Source organism: Cryptotermes secundus, unplaced genomic scaffold (genome assembly GCF_002891405.2).
Source record: "Cryptotermes secundus unplaced genomic scaffold, Csec_1.0 scaffold446, whole genome shotgun sequence".
In the NCBI taxonomy this organism is placed as follows: Eukaryota; Metazoa; Arthropoda; class Insecta; order Blattodea; family Kalotermitidae; genus Cryptotermes; species Cryptotermes secundus.
The window spans coordinates 1,825,059-1,843,912 of NW_019731271.1; the positions used below are offsets into that span (position 1 = coordinate 1,825,059).

Sequence of the window (18,854 nt, forward strand, 5' to 3'; positions counted from 1 at the left end):
GTGGCTCTATATCCTCTCCCACATACGTCTTCATGGCGCAGTGCTTAATTAGATAAGCACAGGACCAAGTTTAACATTTTATGGGCTATAGGGAAGGCCTTCTGTTCAGTCGGTAAATGGGACTCGAATCCAGGAGTAAAGCGGATGGGGCATGCGTGTGACAGTTTAACTCCATTCAGTTGCTGAGGTTAGGACTGTGTGAAGCTTCATCTTCACCGGTTCTGCATCTCCATGGCGTGGTTGCTGAGTACAGGAACAACTATACTTTTACCCTTACAAAACGGGAGAATAATTGTGACAAATGAATCGAGGAGGATTTGGAAAGAAACAGCTGTAGCCTAGTATTTGGAGGATAGCTATTCACATTCTCAGTCATTCACAGTTCTAGAACGGAACCCGGTACTTTGCGGATGGGAAACAGTAGAGCTAACCAGTAAACCAGTTATGCTCGATATATCGCAGGGTGTGTAGAATTATTTTTGGTTACATAATTCTCGTTTAGAATTATGTGTGCCGAACAACAAAAAAAGGTTCAATGCGTATGGAGTTAGGGGTTTTTAAATGCTTCCTCTATTGAGAACTAAAATTTTTTAAGATGCACGTTTTGAGAAGGCTTTCATAAATTAATCGTATAATTGGAGGTCATGTTACTATGGTATATACTAGTATATTCTCCGTAGCTGTATTATTAACGATTAAGTGAGAAGAGAAAAATTGGAACAAGAGGAGGAAGCTAAGGTCTGCAATTGGTTGAAAAGATTACAAATTCAGGAACAGATTGAAAGATAGGGTAGATGGAATGGACGAGGAAAAACGACAGAAGAGAGCATGGAGTTACAAACCTGCATCACGAAGAGTAAAACTAAACGTGAGGGATTTGGAAGAGAATATTTGTGTAGGATTTGAGGCTTTACCAGCGGTGGTTATGAAGAAGTATCTTCATACTTCATTGAAAGTCAACCGAAGTTTCAGAGGAACACGCCCCCTCCATCTTCAGCTCGACATTGATTGCTACTAGCTTCACGCTGATTCTTGCTTGGCTTATTCTTCGACCCTGAAGACGAAGTCTGCATGTTCCTCTGAAAAGTTGAATTTCAACGGGCTGCACGGCGTTATATCCCAGAAGACAGAATTTATCAAGAGGCTGTTCAATCTGATTAAGGCAGTACGAAAATAACGAAGACAAGAAGAAGATAGGAAGAATTTTATTTCAATTACACATTTTGTTTAGGTTTCCATCTCAATAAAGAAATAATACTTGTAGCTTTAAGCTTTTGACTTCGTATTTTCGAACACTAGTCTCTTTGTTAAAACACATAATAATTAAAAATAAAGTAATTTAAGAACATTCTGCTTCTGATGGTGAGTTGTATGGCGTTCACGGTGACGTATTACAGTTTTTTAAGTCCGCCGCCGTTGATCAAGTCCAGAAGATCCTGGAGGGTGACACCTTCCAATTTTTCATTTGCCAAATTTACGATGGCATCAGCGACTACTGGAAGAACCGATGGCTTGAGCTCTTCAAAAAGCTCTGGTGCCAAGTCGGAGATGATCTCATTAATCAAATTGCTAAGGTCTTCGTCGTCTCCTAGAAGTCCCTTAAAGTCAGTCTGGAAATAGAAAAGTAACAATATAAGCAAACTTCAGAATTCGCAACGTTATTTTTTTTTGAGCTGTTTCGTCATTTAGGTCTACTGATTATCATTCTCTACCGGAAGCTTTATTCTTTTACAACGAATCGTCCAAGATAGATGGTGTTTAATAATACCTCCGAACTAAAATTTAAGACGGACCTACTCTTCCAGGACTTTATAACCTCACATTCACAGGGTGAAGTGAGAGTACAAATGTTAAAAACAAAATTTGTGAATACTTGATTTACAAGCTTAAGTATCAAGTCACAGTGACTGATTAATCGAAAATATGTCGGACGATCGTCTCGCTGCCATTTTATATATTCCTGAAGAATTAATCATTAATAGTTTCACGCTCCTCAAATTCCCAGCAACGTAGAAAGACTCATGATTTCACTGACTTTATCCTCGAAGGACATGCTGTTCATCAAAATAGGCGAGTTAGGGCGGTCGCACACCAACTGCGTCAAGATAAGCATCAAGACATGAGACAAAAGACGCAGTATTGCTTCATTCGTGATTCGTCAGTATGAAGCTGACGTCAGCATCATGACTCAGACCGGTGTGCGGCGGTTTTCATAATCTCATTCGTTTCAACTGTGCTCCTTTCTTTTCGTCACGTCGCAGACATCGTGTCTGGACTGTTACATGTCTTGACGCATGCCGGTGTGCGGGCCTACCTAAGTGTTTTGATTTGAACCTAAGGGCTGGTTGACGAACACAGCTCGCTGATAGGCTTCCGAAGAAACACCATGCTTTATTGTGAGTTATTACCTGTACATCGAAGCATATCTTTATCTTATTTTTTAATTTTATCAGCGTAAATGGATGATAGAGACGTGATTTCATACATGCCAAAGCTTATTCCAGATTTTCAATTTGAATATTCAGCAGCCACTGAATACACACGTCTTATGATCAGCTGGTTGCTTCTCAAGAAGGACTTAATTCCATGGAGTTGCTTATTTGTGTATTTTTAATTGCAATGTTTATTCTTGAGAAAAGTGTCTGTATTCCTTATGTGATTATCCATCTTACGGGACGTAGGCGTATTCTCATAGTATAAAGACGCGGCAAAAATTTGTACAGCTGTGCAAAAGTAACTATCCTAACTTGTTATTTAATTTTTAGTTACTCAATTTAGCATTGTTTGTGAACATTAATCCACAATTGAAAAAGAAATCGGTTACGTTTTGTGTTGACTTAATATTTATTTATCACGGGATAAGTTGTGTTATGTTATTAAGTGCGTTTGGTATTTTCTTTTTGAGTGGATATGTCGACATTTTACCGACCGAGCGACCGCCGCTTGTCGGCGAAATTGTGCCAACTTCAGCGTATAGAGGATGTCGCGTGGCGAGCGCAACGAATCCCCACGGCCATTAATTTTGTGTTTCTAGACCGGAGCCGCTATTTCATTGAAATAGCTCCCACGAAGCTGAGTGCGCACCGTTCCAGACCCACAGGTTTCTCAGAAAATCTGGTAGTGCCGGGAATCGAACCCGGATCTCTGGATCTGTAGCCAGGAACTCTGACCACAGAGGCGGTCGGTATAGTTCGCATGCGGACTAAGACTGCGGAGTTTGTTTCTGTTTGTTTATGTCGACATTTTAAGGCATTCACACCCGTTTGAAAATTGTATCCACAGTTTCGAACACGCCTTAAAATACAGGTACACTTATAAGAGAGATTTCGCTTTGTACAGTGCCTAATTTGACCTGTGTTATGCCACAGTGGGAGAAGCACCTAATTCCTTTAATATAAATGAAAAGGGCAGGTGTAAAATCCCAATTTCCGATTATGGGTCTAAACGTACAGGCATATTAGGCAAATGCTAACGGAACACATACATGTGGTTACTCGTATAAGACCATTCATTCTCTACTTGAAATATTCTGTATGTAGAGCTTTGTTTACATTTTTGGTTAATTGAACTTTAAGTCACACTCTAACATTCACAGTAGATTACAGGCAACGGAAATTCTAGAAATACTTACTTTTATTTCTTCAAGAGTTACGTCCAGCTCCAAGGTTTTGACGTTAATGAAAGAATTACTGGATCCTAGCGAAATTTTAACTTTAATGACCAACCCTTTCACGGAAACTCTGAAATCAAATATTGATACTCATATTTTAATCACAAAGGCGTCATGTATTGATATTTATAGTTGAATTTACTAACTGGACACACATCCAGCATTACAACGCACGCAGCCAAAGAAGAAGGAAACATCACAAGACACAGTATACACAAAATATAGGAGGAACGACTCCCATAGCGGATGAGTGATGTAATACGAGTTTGAAATGAGACGTATAGGATGATAAATCTTAACAAATTTTAATATATATAGATTTTATTATGGTACATGAGGAATGTACATTTTAAATCATTTTATAAACCACACATGATGGCGAGCAGTGCAATAGTTTAACGTAAATAACACACCTGAGGATGGCACAGTGATGCCGAAACATGTAATGAAGTGACATGTGAGATTGTGTGCACTAGAAGACGGTCAACACATATATATATATAATGGACTAGATCCTCGATGTTGTGTATATTTTAAAGGAAACGTGATTTAAATTCACACGTTTACATCACAAGTAAGAAATATATCCTAGTTAATTACAAGTAAATACAGTATAATATAATAAACAAATAAAATAAATAGTAAATAAATAATAATAAAATAAAAATATAATGCATTGAAGCCAATGGTCAATGCTGAATATTACATATGAAGGAATTTAGCAGTTTACGCAGCTCAGATTTTATTGTACTTATCTTACAAAACGGCCAATCGAAGGACTTAGAAGAGGTAGGAGATTATTTTAAGAATACGTCTTAAGGAAATACGTTGTGAGAATTTGCATTTAAATGAACATTTTTCATATTTTGTCCAATTTCATAATTTAGTTTTAGCTGTATCAAACCTCTTGTTTATGTTAACAGAGATTAGTTGGTCATTCTGTTTTGATGTAGGCACATAAATTGTCAGTAGTTACGTTCTTAGTATCTAGTTAAGAGCTAATATTAGTGGTTTCAGAAAGTATAAGACGGAAAGCATATTTTAACTTTGACTGTGCTATGAACAAGCTGACTCACCTAGAAATAACGACAGCCTTTCTGAGAGACATTTAAGTCAGTCAGTACAATATACATAATTGTCTTGCTTTCTCTTCCTATATGTATTTGATTTGTCCCACAATATCCAAGTTATTATCGACATGTACAGATACAAGAAGCCATTTATGTTACCATAGAAACTGTTAGAATGTTGTCATTGCAGTTGAAATTATATTATGCAAATAACGGGAATTTATGATGTACTTTATGCTTATTTTATGTCAGATGCTTCAGTCTAAATGGCGAGGTTAAGAGGAAATAAATAATAATAATAATAATATGAGCTGTTTCTGTGCAATTTGTTTAAACTAATACAAATTTCGACTCAATTTTTTCCACATATGCTTATCTTCAATATTTAGCACCTCCGTCGTGTTTGTAATTCTTAATATATAATAAAATGCTTTGTGCATTGTTCCGTATATATGTTGGATCTACCTTCTGTAGAAAATTTCACCCTTCCATCTCCAACAGTTCGGTAGTTATCACCACGAAACTGAAAGCTGTATAGTGGGGTCTTCTTCCGTTGATGGATTGTGTCTTTCTGGCCTTGTAAACGACTAGCAGTTGGAAGGACTCCTTGGATAGGAGATCGGCCCGTCATAAAGCCGCTACCTACACAGGGCAACACAGGCATACATTCATGCTTCGAGTGGGATTCGAACCCACGATCTGAATGTTCGATGCCGTAGACCGCACGGTCACTGTGATATCGAGACCTGTTACCATGCAGTATTCTCACACCCTAGTTAAGTGGCGCTAGAATAGCTCCCATCTCAAGCGTTCACACGGCTAGCATGTTGGTGATATTTGTGGTAGGAACATGTAAGTACATGTCTAGTGGTGCCATGTTCATAACACATGTCATCAAGTTTGGTTTAATAGTTGGAGGGCAGCCAAAACAAACGTGTCAAATCAGGTGAAGTAGGAAGGTAGGTTAAGTAGTTGAATGCACTTACGAGAAGCTGCCTTCGCCGTGCACTGGCAGAAGACCCCCGACATTTCCTTCTAGCTTGTAGTGCTCTCCGCTAGCCACGATCTCGGGAACGCTAACCTGAGCCTCCACCCTCAGGAGCAGCAGATTCGTTTTCACGCTGTCAACTACAAAGGTAGAAATTTTCTCTGCCTGGGCGTTATCAACACTTCCTTTCAACCTATAAAGTAATCAGCATACGGTCATTCACCATGTACCTGTGATATTATTAGAAACAATGCCGGATAAAGTAATGGGGCAAGAATAGCTAGTGATTTCAGGGTAAGGTGTTAGTTTGGTGTGCATTCTGGGTTTCAAGACCAGCCATGTTCAGTATCTTCTGTATGTGGGAAGCACCAGGTGCTCTCTGTACCTAGTTAGTTAGTTAGAGGGTGGGTTTCCCAATGGACTGAGACCTGTATTGGTCCATTGTGCTTCCCTCTATGATTTCTACCAGTCTCTATATCCTACCGGTACTGGTGCTTACCATCAGTCCCGCCCAGCCAGCGAGACCGGCTCTACTAGCTGAGAGGTATCTATAATGCTTCCCCCATCTACCAGAGGTATTAGAGACTGCTGTTGGGCGGGAAACGTCCGTTAATTTGGCTCAGTGACCTCCTTTGGAGATATGAGGTTCTTTTACGTGCCGTAAAGCTANCCGGGTATTTGAACCCGCGTACTACGAGTCATGAGGTGGGAACGTTACCTCTAGACTACGGAGGCCGCTTCTCTCTGTACCTAAACTAGAGGTCTCCTGTGCTGCCGTCACCATCATCAGGTTGGACAAATAAGCCATATCAACACAACAGAATGAAGCAGGTAAGGGTGTAGTTATCCCCGTGTTTGAGAACTCGCGTTGAAGGAATATGACGGAGTAGCAGTTGAGACCCACCATTTCGAGATATCGCAGGAGTGGGATTCGATTTAACAGTCTCGTCGGGAAACTCTATACACCGTACCCCATGGATAGGAGGCTGGGTGGGCCACAGAACCAATATCAACACGATGGGGAAGAAAGTAATATGTACTTCTTCCGGAAATAGAATTATGGCCCCTTGCATAGGGAATGCCCTAAAGAACAAGCACAGAATCTACGGCGAGCTGTTGAAATTGCAACTAGTAGAAGGAGAGGAGAACTGCAGAGGAAAAGAGGACAACGAGCTTCCAAGGGATCTTCTGGAAGGGCGTTCTTCTCTAAATTCACCTCACCAGATCAGTCCTACGCGGCTGCACTGTGTCAAGACGCACAAAGCCAGGAAATATAAACATAGCAGACGTACCGGAAAAGCGAGAGGAACCCCGTGCAGCAGTATCTGCCACAACAGGAATTTCATAGAAGAGGTCTATCAGTACAGGCTCCGAGTTCGACCAACAATGCCATTTTAAAAATCGCTACTGTGCTTCAACAGATCTTGACAGAGCTCAGTGAAGCTGTGACAGAAAAAACAAGATAATGGTCATTATAAAAATGATACTCGATGAAATGATATGCCTGCTAGAGATCATAGGCCGCTCAAAGCCATAGCATTTAATGCAAATGGCATTTGGAGGCTGCGCTATGGTCCCAGTAAACAGCTGCAAAACTTACATATAGATGTGGCTCAGCATACAGAGACACACCTCAAACCCCATGAGAGGCTCTTCATTCCCAATTATCACTTTCATCAGACTGACCGTTTCCCGAGAAGAAAAGGTATTCGCCATAACAGTATAGACGTATGCTATATTTGCGATACGTACATTTGACAAAGGCGAAGCCTATTCATAAGAGACAAACCCATCCTCTCGTCAGAGATTATACTTATGGAATGAGGGCAAAGGTTCAGTTTCAGGAAAAAAATTCTGGTGATGTGCCTCAAGGGGCTTAGAGCCAAAAAGAACTAATTGACGGAAAACCGCCAGTCTTAAAGTAACACTGACTCTGACTGACTGTGACTGCCAAGGCCGTGTGGTACACAGAAATTAGTAAATAAATTGAAATTGAGAAAGGCTTATGGACTTTATGGCATTCCAAACGAATGCCTCAGGCATTTCCCAGGAAGAACACTGGTACATGAGGCACATTTATTTAATCACTGCCTTCGGCTGTCCCACTTTCCAAAGCCTTGGAATGAAGCATACATTATATCGCTACCGAAAACCGGTTAAGGACCCAAAATTCTCTCCAAATTTACATCCAGTTATCCTTTTGTCTACAGCAGGCAAGATACTCGAGAAAGTTATTCTGAAATTAATTTAAAGGCACATTGAATAAAAATGCCTACTTAATGCAAGACAGTTTGGTTTGCGTGCCGTCACAGCACGACACTTCAATATATGAGGCTTACTGACCACGTCACATTAAATTTCAACAATAACAAGCCTACGGCTGCGGTATTCTTGGATATTGAAAAAAACCTTTGATACAACATGACACCTTGACTTGCTATATAAGTGATCTGAGTTAAATTTTTCGATCAGTCTAATGAAGCTTATTAGCTCTTCCCTTTCTCAGAGAAAATTTAGAATCTCAGTCGAAGGTGAGATATATGTGCCAAGGGATGTACAAGCAGGGCTGCCAGAAGTTTGCGTCCTGCCCCTCATATTGTATAGTGTATATATATATAAATGATACGTCCCTCACAGCTGGTGTCTATTTAGGTTTCCTTCCTGATGACACCTACGCAGACTCCAAAGAGTGTTATATTCACAAAAAGCTGCATCGAGGTCTGTGCTATTGAGACGTGGTGTGAGAGCTGGAACATAAAAGTCTCTATGAAGATAAGACTCAGGCCATCTACTTTTCTCATCGACTTAGGTTCCATGAAGCTAGTGTTTCATTGAATTGATGGAATATCCCTTTGTCAGTCATGTAAAACATCTGGGTGTAGTCTTCGATAAGAGGATCACATGGATACTGCACATAGAAATGATGGAAGCTAAAGCCTTCAGAACATTTTTTAGAATCTACTCGCTATTCTCAAGTGATCGCTTAAGCGGCAACATTACACTAATCCTCCATAAGATACTGATTTGATCAGTAATGACTTGTGTTTGCCCCGCCTAACAATTAGCGGCAGGCATATAGCAGTGCCTGCAAAAGAAGGTTCTCTGCACCGCTGGTAATTTTCCAAGATGCACACCGGTCAGCGATTTGCACACGGATTTCAGCCTTCCATATGTATACAATTATATAACAAAATTGTGCAGGAAACAAGCAGATGTCATACAAAATCATAAGAATGAACATGTTCGCAGCCTAGGACAAGGCGAAGCCAGACATAGAAGGTATAATGGGCTTAAACTTTGCGGCAGTCTAGCTTATGACCGTTCAAGTGACTGTGCTGCCGTTGTAGAGTAAGAAAAGTAAAACAGACATGACCTACTTTGCAACGCCTGGACTGACAGAGGACTTGCATATAGTGCATAATGAAGAATTTTCAACAACATGATATATGGGCTATATGTGCACTTGACAAAGGCCAAGCAAATCCATAAGAGACAAACCCATCTTCCCGTCATAGGGGATGTTAGGTAACGACTATTACCGGAAGAGTTCAGTCGAAAAAGAAACTCTGGTCATTGGTCACAAGGGGCTTGACGCCAAGACGAACTGGATGTCTGTAAACCGCCATTCTTAAGGTAACTCTAACGAGCTGAGAAGAATTAGCTTGTACTGTAGTGGATTGTAAAGTGTGTAGATAAGTGATAGCGTTGTAATTACTTTTAGTTACGAATTGTAAGTGTTCAATAAATCCAATTACCAATCCAAATCCCGTGTCTAATAACTAAATCGTGACCATATCTACACCTAGGCAGTCGGTATAGCGACCTGATATGGGCTGGATGGGCGATAGGTCGAAGTTCGAGTACCAGTAAGGGTGAGATGTTTCTCTTCTCAACATCGTCCAGACCGTTTCCGTGGCCCAGACAGGCTCCTATCCAATGGGTACCGGAGGATATTTATCTGGGGGTAAAGCGATCCGGGTGTGAAGGACATTTCACCTCCAACTAGTGCCTAGGTCAAGCAAACATCGATCTGCATAAGCATTTCGACATACGCCTTCATGGCGTAGTGCTCAATTAGTTAAGCGCAGGGACAACTTTACTTTACTGATATGACAGACTATTTTAATAAGCCAGTTAGACGAATGAATATATTGGCATGAATGAACATCTCTTCTTTTTGTAAAAGGCATCTTGATTCACCACTCTTCTTAATATTTGAATGAATTGTTCATTCAAGTTCCCCATTTTCTTTGTAGACGCAATAAATGGGGAGCGAAAATAGGATTATGTCGCTTTAAAATATATAGTATTTTGCCGAAAATTGGTACTCGCATGGTGACAATTCAGGACCGCTGAATTTCAACATAAGTATTACTTTTTTGTTTTAAATCAGCGAGTGGGTATCATCTGTTCCAAACACATGCAAAGAACATACCCAAGATCATAAATCATGTCACAATATACTTTGTCCAGAAGGAAATTGAGTGGACAGAACACGGACAAGTGATCTGATATTTGTCATGAAGGAGATGGGAATCTCAGGGATCAGATCACCTGTCACTGTCCTAAGAACATGGAAGCAGCCATTCTCCAGCACGTGCTTTGCTTTCTGTTCAGGCTGTAAAAACAAAGAAATCCCCAGCAAAGAGAGAACATTAGTGCATTGCGATGAATAGGAGGCTGAGATCTTGCCTCTGTTTTCTTAGCACGTGTTTACGTTCACACGCTGATCATCTTCTATTAACTACGGCGTTCATGGTGTCTGTACAGCATCTGGACATGTTCTATATTCTTGAGTAAAATAACGGTCTTTCAGTTGGCTATGTATAAACAGAATAACCGCTATGTAACTTCTTTCAGCCTGTGCCATGAATCGCTTGAAAATTATCTGAACAGAGTCTTTGCCTGGAACTCCTAATAATTGCAGCTTCACTTACACTAAACCATCCAGATTAAGGTCCAAGTCCACGTGATCAAGCTTGGCAGGGTCCAGAGGTGGGATACCCAGTTCTTCAGATCCTTCGATAATTATTTGTCTCACTGTTGTATCCAGAAGATTTATGATTGAATCATCAAGAGCTGCCTTGAATCCTGGAGCCACGAGAGCTCTTAGCTGGGCCTCTAAACAAATATCAACATCAACAATAAACAACGGTATAATATATTTGATTGTTATTTTATGTTTACGGAGGTCATGCTAGAGGTCTAATTGAAGCGGTTTTGTCACCGCATGCAAGCAGGGGACAAGTACTTTAGTTTATTCCCGCCAGTCTTCTATGCACCAATGGTCCCGTCTGAGGCTACAGTACTAAGGAAATCAGGCTTAACCCACACATGTCAGCATCATCGGCATCGTCTATTATTATTATTATTATTATTATTGGACCAAAAACTCTGTTGATTTGGCCTTGCGGCTGTTGACTTGGCACATAAATAATAAAGAATTGAATTGAATTATTTAATTTTTGTGTATTTCTATGTACTCGTGCTAACTTTGTAATTGGCCACTGTGCTGTTAAGTTTGCACATAAATAAACACGAATTGAATCGAATCGAATTATTATTATTATTAACATTAACGCTAATTACTCATAATTCCGCTTGCTATGGTGGTCTATATCAGTACTACAAAGGAAGTCTAGACAGTCATCTTATGGATGTTGAATCTATAAATTCGTCTGACATCAGACACTAATTAAGTTATTCGTGATAACTATAATATTTATTTGATTCTTAGTTTATTGCTCGACTTATCTGCTGAGGTTTCTTGTTTATTTTGGAACTACTTATGTGGCGTTTATGTTGTACTTTTCCTTATGTTATCTTCAAATAACCGGGCCTATGTGTGGGACCGGTCCTATGCTGACGCTACAATTAAACAGCTGACCTCAACTGTTACTGACACGTGAAACTTAGCTGTGTCCTGTGCGTATAGTAAGAAATCCAAGTCTCGAGGCTGATTTTCCGACACTTTGAAGTATTACCATACGAGGGGGAGGCACTGATTTCCGTGTTATAAGAAAACTGAATGCAATATGCATTATGCCGCTTTTTTCCATGCTTCCAGAAACTTATTAATGTTACTCTTAAGTTCGATAGGCAGCGACAGAATAATCTGACGACACTTAAAATTCAACCTAGTCGTTTTATGGAATATGTTTCTAATTTTAAAATGAAATATGATAGTCCTATTCAGTTGCAAGTTGATAATCAGATTTTTATGGATTCGAAAATTGTTGCAGAATATTTTGCGAATTACTTTAAATCCGTTGTTAATACAGCATGTCTGACAATTATTCATCAGTCTCTTGCTTCAGGCAGATGCTATTTCTGCTGTGGAATTTAGTTAGGCTATAAAGCATCTTAAACATTCTAGCATGTGGGTGCTAATGGAATTCCACCTTTCATAACTGAGGGACGTTCTCATGTCTTTATTCCTTTCTTTTTTAACGCAGATATTTAACCATGTTTTTACTAATGGGACAAATTAAGAGGAGATTGAACTCGGGTAATTCTTGCTACCATTCAGTCCAGAACCTTTTATCTTCTCGTCTGCTGTCCAAAAACATTAAAATTAGATTATACAAAACTATAATTTTGCCTGTGGTTCTGTATGGGTGTGAAACTTGGGCTCTGACATTAAGGGAGGATCATAGACTGACGATGTTTAAGAACAGGGTGTTGAGGAGAATATTTGGACCGAAGAGAGATGAAGTGACGGGAGGTTGGACAAATCTGCATAATTAGAGCTTCATAACTTGTACTCTTCTCCAACTGTAATTAGAATGATCAAGTCAATGAGGATGAGGTAGGCAGGGCATGTAGCACGATTGGGTGAGAAGAGGAATGCATATAGGACATTGGTGGGAAAGCCAGAAGGAAAGAAACCACTTGGAAGGCCAAGACGTAGGTGGGTGGACAATATTAGAATGGATCTTAGAGAGATAGGATGGGATGGTATGGATTGGATTGATCTGGCTCAGGATATGGACCAGTGGAGGGCTCTTGTGAACACGGTAATGGACCTTTGGGTTCCATAAAATGCTGGGAAATTCTTGAGTAGCTGCAGATTTGGTTTCTCCTGAAGAAGGGCTCAGCTCCATAAGTAAGTATAAGTAAGTAAGTTACTTACTAGTGGGACATCTAAACTTTGTGGAAATAGTTTGTTGTTATTTCCGTTAAAAAGGCAGCTGCACTATGATTAGTAATTACGGACTAATCTCTTTCCGGGACAATTTTCAAAGGCTTTTAGACTTATTATCCATCGCCATTTATATTATTTTTCTAATCATCCGCTTATTCCATCAGAAAGTACTGTATTTTTCTTAAACACGGTTCTACTTCGACCAATCTGGTTACCTGTGTTAACCTGTGGTTTGTACTGGAGAGCAAGCGGATTCCTTCTCTTTTGATGTGATGCTTTTGACACTGTTCCACACCTTTTCTTTTGCGTAAATGTAGCAGCTCTGAATGTCCCCCCTTTTTATGTCAGTTTCATAGCTACCTGACCAGTAGATACGCCTCGTTTCGCATCCCTGTTATCATTTCTTCTTCACATTCTATGAAATCTGATGCTCCACAGGTTCCACTTCAGGGACCTTGCCTTTTTTAGCACTTCCATTAGTATTCGTGATTGCATTTGTAATTGCGCCGGTCACGTAGCCGAGCGGTCTAAGGCATGTACTGTCTTCGCTCGCTTGGAAACCGGGGTCGTGGGTTCGAATCCCACTCAGGGCATGGATGTTTAGTTTGTGTGTGTGCGTTTTTCTGTGTTTGTCTACAGGTAGAGGCCTTGCGACGAGCTGATCACTCGCCCAAGGAGTCCTACCGAATGTGTAAGATCTAGAAAAACCGAAGTGAACGGAGAAGTTCATGGAGGTAGGCTTAGGCCCACTGGGGCTGTAGTGTCAAGGAGAAAGAAAAAAAAATTGTAATTGCATTTATCTCTTGTTTGCGGACGATATTGAGATGTGTCGTAATATGAAGAGTGTTACGGATTGTAAGCCTATGCAGTGTGATGCTAATTCAGTGTAGAAATCGTGCTTGGATAGTAGTATAAAAATTGATATTAGTAAAACTACGATTATATCATTCGCTCTAAAACTAACAGTATTAAATGTAATTAAAAATTGTGTAACAATTTAGTAACACGTATCTAGTCTGCTAAAGGTCTCTGAATTTCTTTGGACTCTAAGTTCTGTTTTCACAATTATTTTGATTACATATTTACTCAAGATTTAAAAATGTTAGGCTTGATTCAGTAATTAAATTTTGTTTTTCAGCCAGTGTCTTGTTATTTTGAATAATGCTGTAGTTCCATTTCAGCATGAATTCGCTCCTGTCGCCTGGAGCATCATTACATTCACTGATTTGTCTTTACCCGGAGAAATTCAAAGAAAACTTGCTGCCTTATATTAAGGCAGATTTCTCACTGCCACTTATGAGAGCACTTGTGGTTACAGTTGAGTTCGGGTGAATCAATCAGCACTCGTTGGCGATTCCTTATTTTTCATTGTCTTTACAAACTAACTTAATCGTCCGTTCTTGATACAGTTAGTTTACGCGTACCTATTAGGATAATCAGAGAATTCTGAACTTTTAATGCTCACCATCGCATAAAATTAGGTGCTCAGCTAGGTGTGTTTCTGCGGCAAATTTTGTCTGCAGACGTATTGATGTACAATTATTTAACAGAAAGTTCACTTCGTTAACTCACATTTGTATATGTTAATATCATATGTACTAACTAGTGTGTGTGAAGTGTGTTCAGGTTATTGCTTTTATTTATGTCATTAATTTTCTATTGTGGAACTGTCGGTAGAATGAGAAATGGCAGGGGAAACCGAAATACTCGGAGAAAGCCTACTCCAGCGTCATTTTGTCCACCACAAATCCAACATAATTTGACCCGGGCTCGAACCCAGGCCACTGCAGTGGGAAGCCGGCGACTAGCCACATAATCTATGACGCTGGCTTCTGGTGTCGTGTTATTCCTTGTTGTCAACATCTGTTTATATGTTCTGTTCTACTGCAGTCTGTTTATACAGATCTTTCTGTAATTGGCTTTTTAGCGTTTGTCAAGCATTTTAATACATTGATTGTATTATTAACTTCAAACAGGACACAGTGAATATCAGATTGAAGAAAAATATGTCTATCATATTGTCACTTTCTTAAGAACCCACTTTATATTAATTGATAAAAACTAAAATGTCGAACTGATACATACCCAGCTGATGACGTGGAATACCCTTGACTAGCCCAATAAGTTCTTCTTTTGAAGCGGCTTTTGGTAGCGAATTTACGCCAAGAATGAAGGCAAGAGCAAGGATCACAGTATTCAGCACCTTCATGGTTGTATGTTTCCTTCACTTTGTGAACTGAAACAAACCCTGCAATAATAATCAATTATTTTAAAAGAGTTTATTCTCATTGGTCGTTCGCACCATTAAATCTGCGTTCTGTGAATTATTTAATTTATTAGATTGAAATAGGTCTAGGCCATAAATTTTATATAAAATAAAAGAAATGGATATTTGCAAAGAACTTCAGAGCTTTGAGATGACCTAGTCCAGAGATTCTTAGCTTCTTCGTGACTGTTACTTAGAAAACTAGCCCAACAAATTGCGGTTAATTACTTTTATTGTAATTTCATTTGTCATAGTCTGTTGGACAAAATTGAATATCTACTTTCTTAACTTTTTATGTATTACGTTGGTTATTCAGAAAACGCAGACACGTCGCAAATATCGTTTCCCAGGTTATTTTCTCAGCTTGAAGGTTGATACTGCTTATGCTAATGCATTAATTCTCGAAGTGGGAAAACGGGCAGGAAACAGAGGAAAGTAAATTTCAGTCTCCAGTACGGCATCTGAAAGTTGACGAGATATCTTGTATAAAGATCGAAGGGGAGTAAGTTACTGGAATATCTTAATTCGAACCAGCCGTAATGTGTAACCATGGCAACAAGGTGTGCGGTTAATGAGGGACTGTATATGTGTAAGTATTTGTAAGCCCCGGGATGACCCTCATCATGTCGTTATAACGTATATGAAGTAATTTGATTTCTGATGCTAGGTTGGATTCATGATGTATTTGGTGATAATGGTGACGATTTAAGATACATCTGGTATAAAACTGACTGTGTATGGGATCACTTTCTAGTGACCGTAGACGGGGTTTAGAATGGTAATAGAATTTATTGAGAACTTACAGAACGTAACTACAAATAACTACGAGAATCTCACTGAGTTACACCCTCCAAAGAACACTGCAACTACAGCACACATAAATTCTTCTCACTTTGCTCTTACCGGCTGGCGACTGTCTCACGACTGACTCATTGCTCCAACTTTTGTCTCAACTGACTCTCACTCTCCTACTTATAACATATCGGCGCGGATCGCATAGAAAACACCGCTTTTCTGTTGCTGTTTCCAATTTTTGCCATGAAAACGTGCTTGTTTGCGAAGTCGTTACTCAGTAACGGCTGTAGTATAGCTTCTCCTTTCGCCGTCTTTGTGTAGCAACGGATCTACATGCCACAATACATATACGACACTATGAAGTGAAATGATAGGGCCGACATCACAATTATGAATTGTATTACAGATCTGAGAAATTTGATGGACCGTTATGAACCTTCATCTGATTAATACAGAATTATGTGGAATTTCATGCGCAGTTAAAACAAAGAGAGTGAAAATTTGGAGTAGCACATTTCCACACCCGACTGTAGTATATCCGCGTTATTCTGGCAGAGTTCCTTAAAGTTAGACCTCATTTCATATTGTGCTATGTAATCCATTAGTCTCAAAGAGCGGATTCACGGATTTCGTTGTTTCTCATCTAATTAGTATTACTGCAGTTCTATTGACTCGAACCCTGCAATATGAAAATGAAGCAAACCAGTACCAAGAGCTTACAGGTTTCATTTTGGGAATGATGTTGATAGCAGTGATATCTCCCAACAATTACTACAATCAGTTTTATCGCCCTTGTGAACTGGCACAATAATAGACTCCTTCCACTGATCAGGCATTTTTTTCTTATTCAAAGTAGAAATAATTAGCTTATGGATCTTAGACTCTTAATTGGAATATTTTATGTAAACACAATTAGATGTGCGTTATAGATTTGTAAATCTTATTTGTACATTATAATATGACACAAATATGGTTAGAGTTTTTCGTAAACTCACTGCTGTTTTACTGGAATCACAAAGAGTTAAAATGCTTGTTTCACTGCTGAGTGCTTTTAATGTCATCCCATTGTGAGTTGCTTTAATACGTGTGTTGCAGTTAGTAAGCAATTAATTAATATGAAATAACTCCATTATTTTTTTCTGGAATCACTTACCTCGGTTGTAGAGAAGTGCATAAACACCACGAAGAGAATCTTCCTTTTATACACGAAGATATGAAAGATGAAGATGAGACCATCTTAATCATTTTGTTTCACAGATAACATCATACATCAATCAAGATCACTTTATCAAAATATTTTCTTCATATGTCTTGATTAGATTTAAAAAAAAACGGACACTGAAGATATCTTTATTTGTATGAGTACTAGTGTAATCTGTATCAAGAATGTTGGATTAAGATTGGAAAATATAAAATCATCAATTTTTTCAGTAACACCTGTGTGTGCGCAGTAAGTTGTTCCATAGTCCAAAAATATTTTGTTTCTTAATCTCTCTAAGCTCCCCAGAGCCCGGATCCATCGCTAGAACTTTAACACAATCAAACTCATTTCACTACTTCGCACCTCATTGGTTTAAAAAAGTCCCATCTGCACCTATGCCTGTTCAGTTTAGCATCTCTAAACGAGCGCTATTGAAAAATATTAATTTCTTTCCACATAACTTGTGCTACATGATTAGCCCACATTAACTTCTCTAAAATATAAGTGTAAATATAAATATAAAGGTTCATATTGTTGGATTTCAGGCTCTGACGTTGCTGACTATGAAGTGTAAGGTGTTCTGGGCTGTAGCACCGAGTAATTCGGGGATAGATCGACGTTTCAGAGCAATGTATAGCTTCCATCCTCAAAATCTAAGAGTAAGCCAGTAGAACGGCGAAACTTTTAATAGTCCGAATGCTCACAGAAGTGAGGGGTGCTGAATTGTCGTATGCTGCACCGAGGAGACAAGTGCTGTTTTCATACAGTAAGGGGGGATGTTTCTCATTGAAGCGTGAAATAATATAGTACTATATTGTAATTTCGGAGCTTTTATGGGGAAAGTTCTTTTAGTACAAAGGACTTTTTAATATGAGGTATTAATTTTGAGCGTGAACTGATTTACGATGCTTATGTTACATTTATTGTTAAAAGTAGGAAATGTTTTATAATCTATACAGAATTTAAACGGCACTCAAAACTTGTTAGATTGAATTATAATTGTCTTTGATGCGATTTCATGTGTTTTCGATTCAGTATTATGTTGAAGAATCTTTTTATGAACCAGAGAAATACCATACGTGTATATTTGTTTTTGTAGGAAAGGCTCAGTGAATTAAATTGAAAAATTTAACAAACAATTTATAGTGTAATGTAAATTGAGTAAAGAAGGGCCGGAGTCCCCTCCCCAAGCACGGAGTTACGGGGTGGGGCTTAATTTAATTTTTATCTATCTATGGCTCTACGGTCTTTGTTGGACATTGACCGCTTTTTCAGTTTATTGATCTATACGCAGTTGGTAGGACTTCTTGGACGGGGGATCAGCCGTCACAAGGCTACTTCCTGCACATAGAACAATATAAACAGAACGCACAGAGATATCCATACTTTGAGTGGGATTCGAACCCACGATCCCAGTGTTAGAGCAAGCGAAGACAGTTCATTCCTTAGACCGCGCGGCCACTGTGATCGGTTTAATTTAATTTCACTCAACTCAGTAATGGTTCTCGTTCGTTAAAGTGTGTATAAACCCTGTAGGGACCAATTGAAGAGGGTCAGGTTATCAACAAACCCTTAAGGGAATAAATTTTAACTTGTAATATTGACACGTAATATGCTGCCTAGCCTAAGCGTGTGAAACCCTATTATACTCATACGGAAGGGGACAGTCAGTGGCGCCCAAGGAGTGTAACAACCTAGAACATATGGGATTTGCGGTAAT

General features: G+C 39.2%; 1 protein-coding gene and 1 long non-coding RNA gene across 3 annotated transcripts in view; one reads left to right on the plus strand and one right to left on the minus strand.

The window, feature by feature from the left end:
• LOC117282507 overlaps positions 1–18,854 on the plus strand; it is an 83,717-nt gene that overhangs the window by 21,573 nt on the left and 43,290 nt on the right. The gene's annotated exons all lie outside the window — the stretch shown is intronic.
• On the minus strand, positions 1,190–17,123 carry LOC111866804. Its single transcript, XM_023856078.2, has 6 exons — positions 17,087–17,123; positions 14,958–15,120; positions 10,666–10,849; positions 5,727–5,921; positions 3,632–3,740; positions 1,190–1,610 (listed from the first exon to the last, which is right to left on the minus strand). Exons 2-6 carry the CDS (start codon positions 15,079–15,081, stop codon positions 1,392–1,394), a joined length of 831 nt encoding a protein of 276 aa, XP_023711846.1. The 5' UTR covers positions 15,082–15,120; positions 17,087–17,123; the 3' UTR covers positions 1,190–1,391.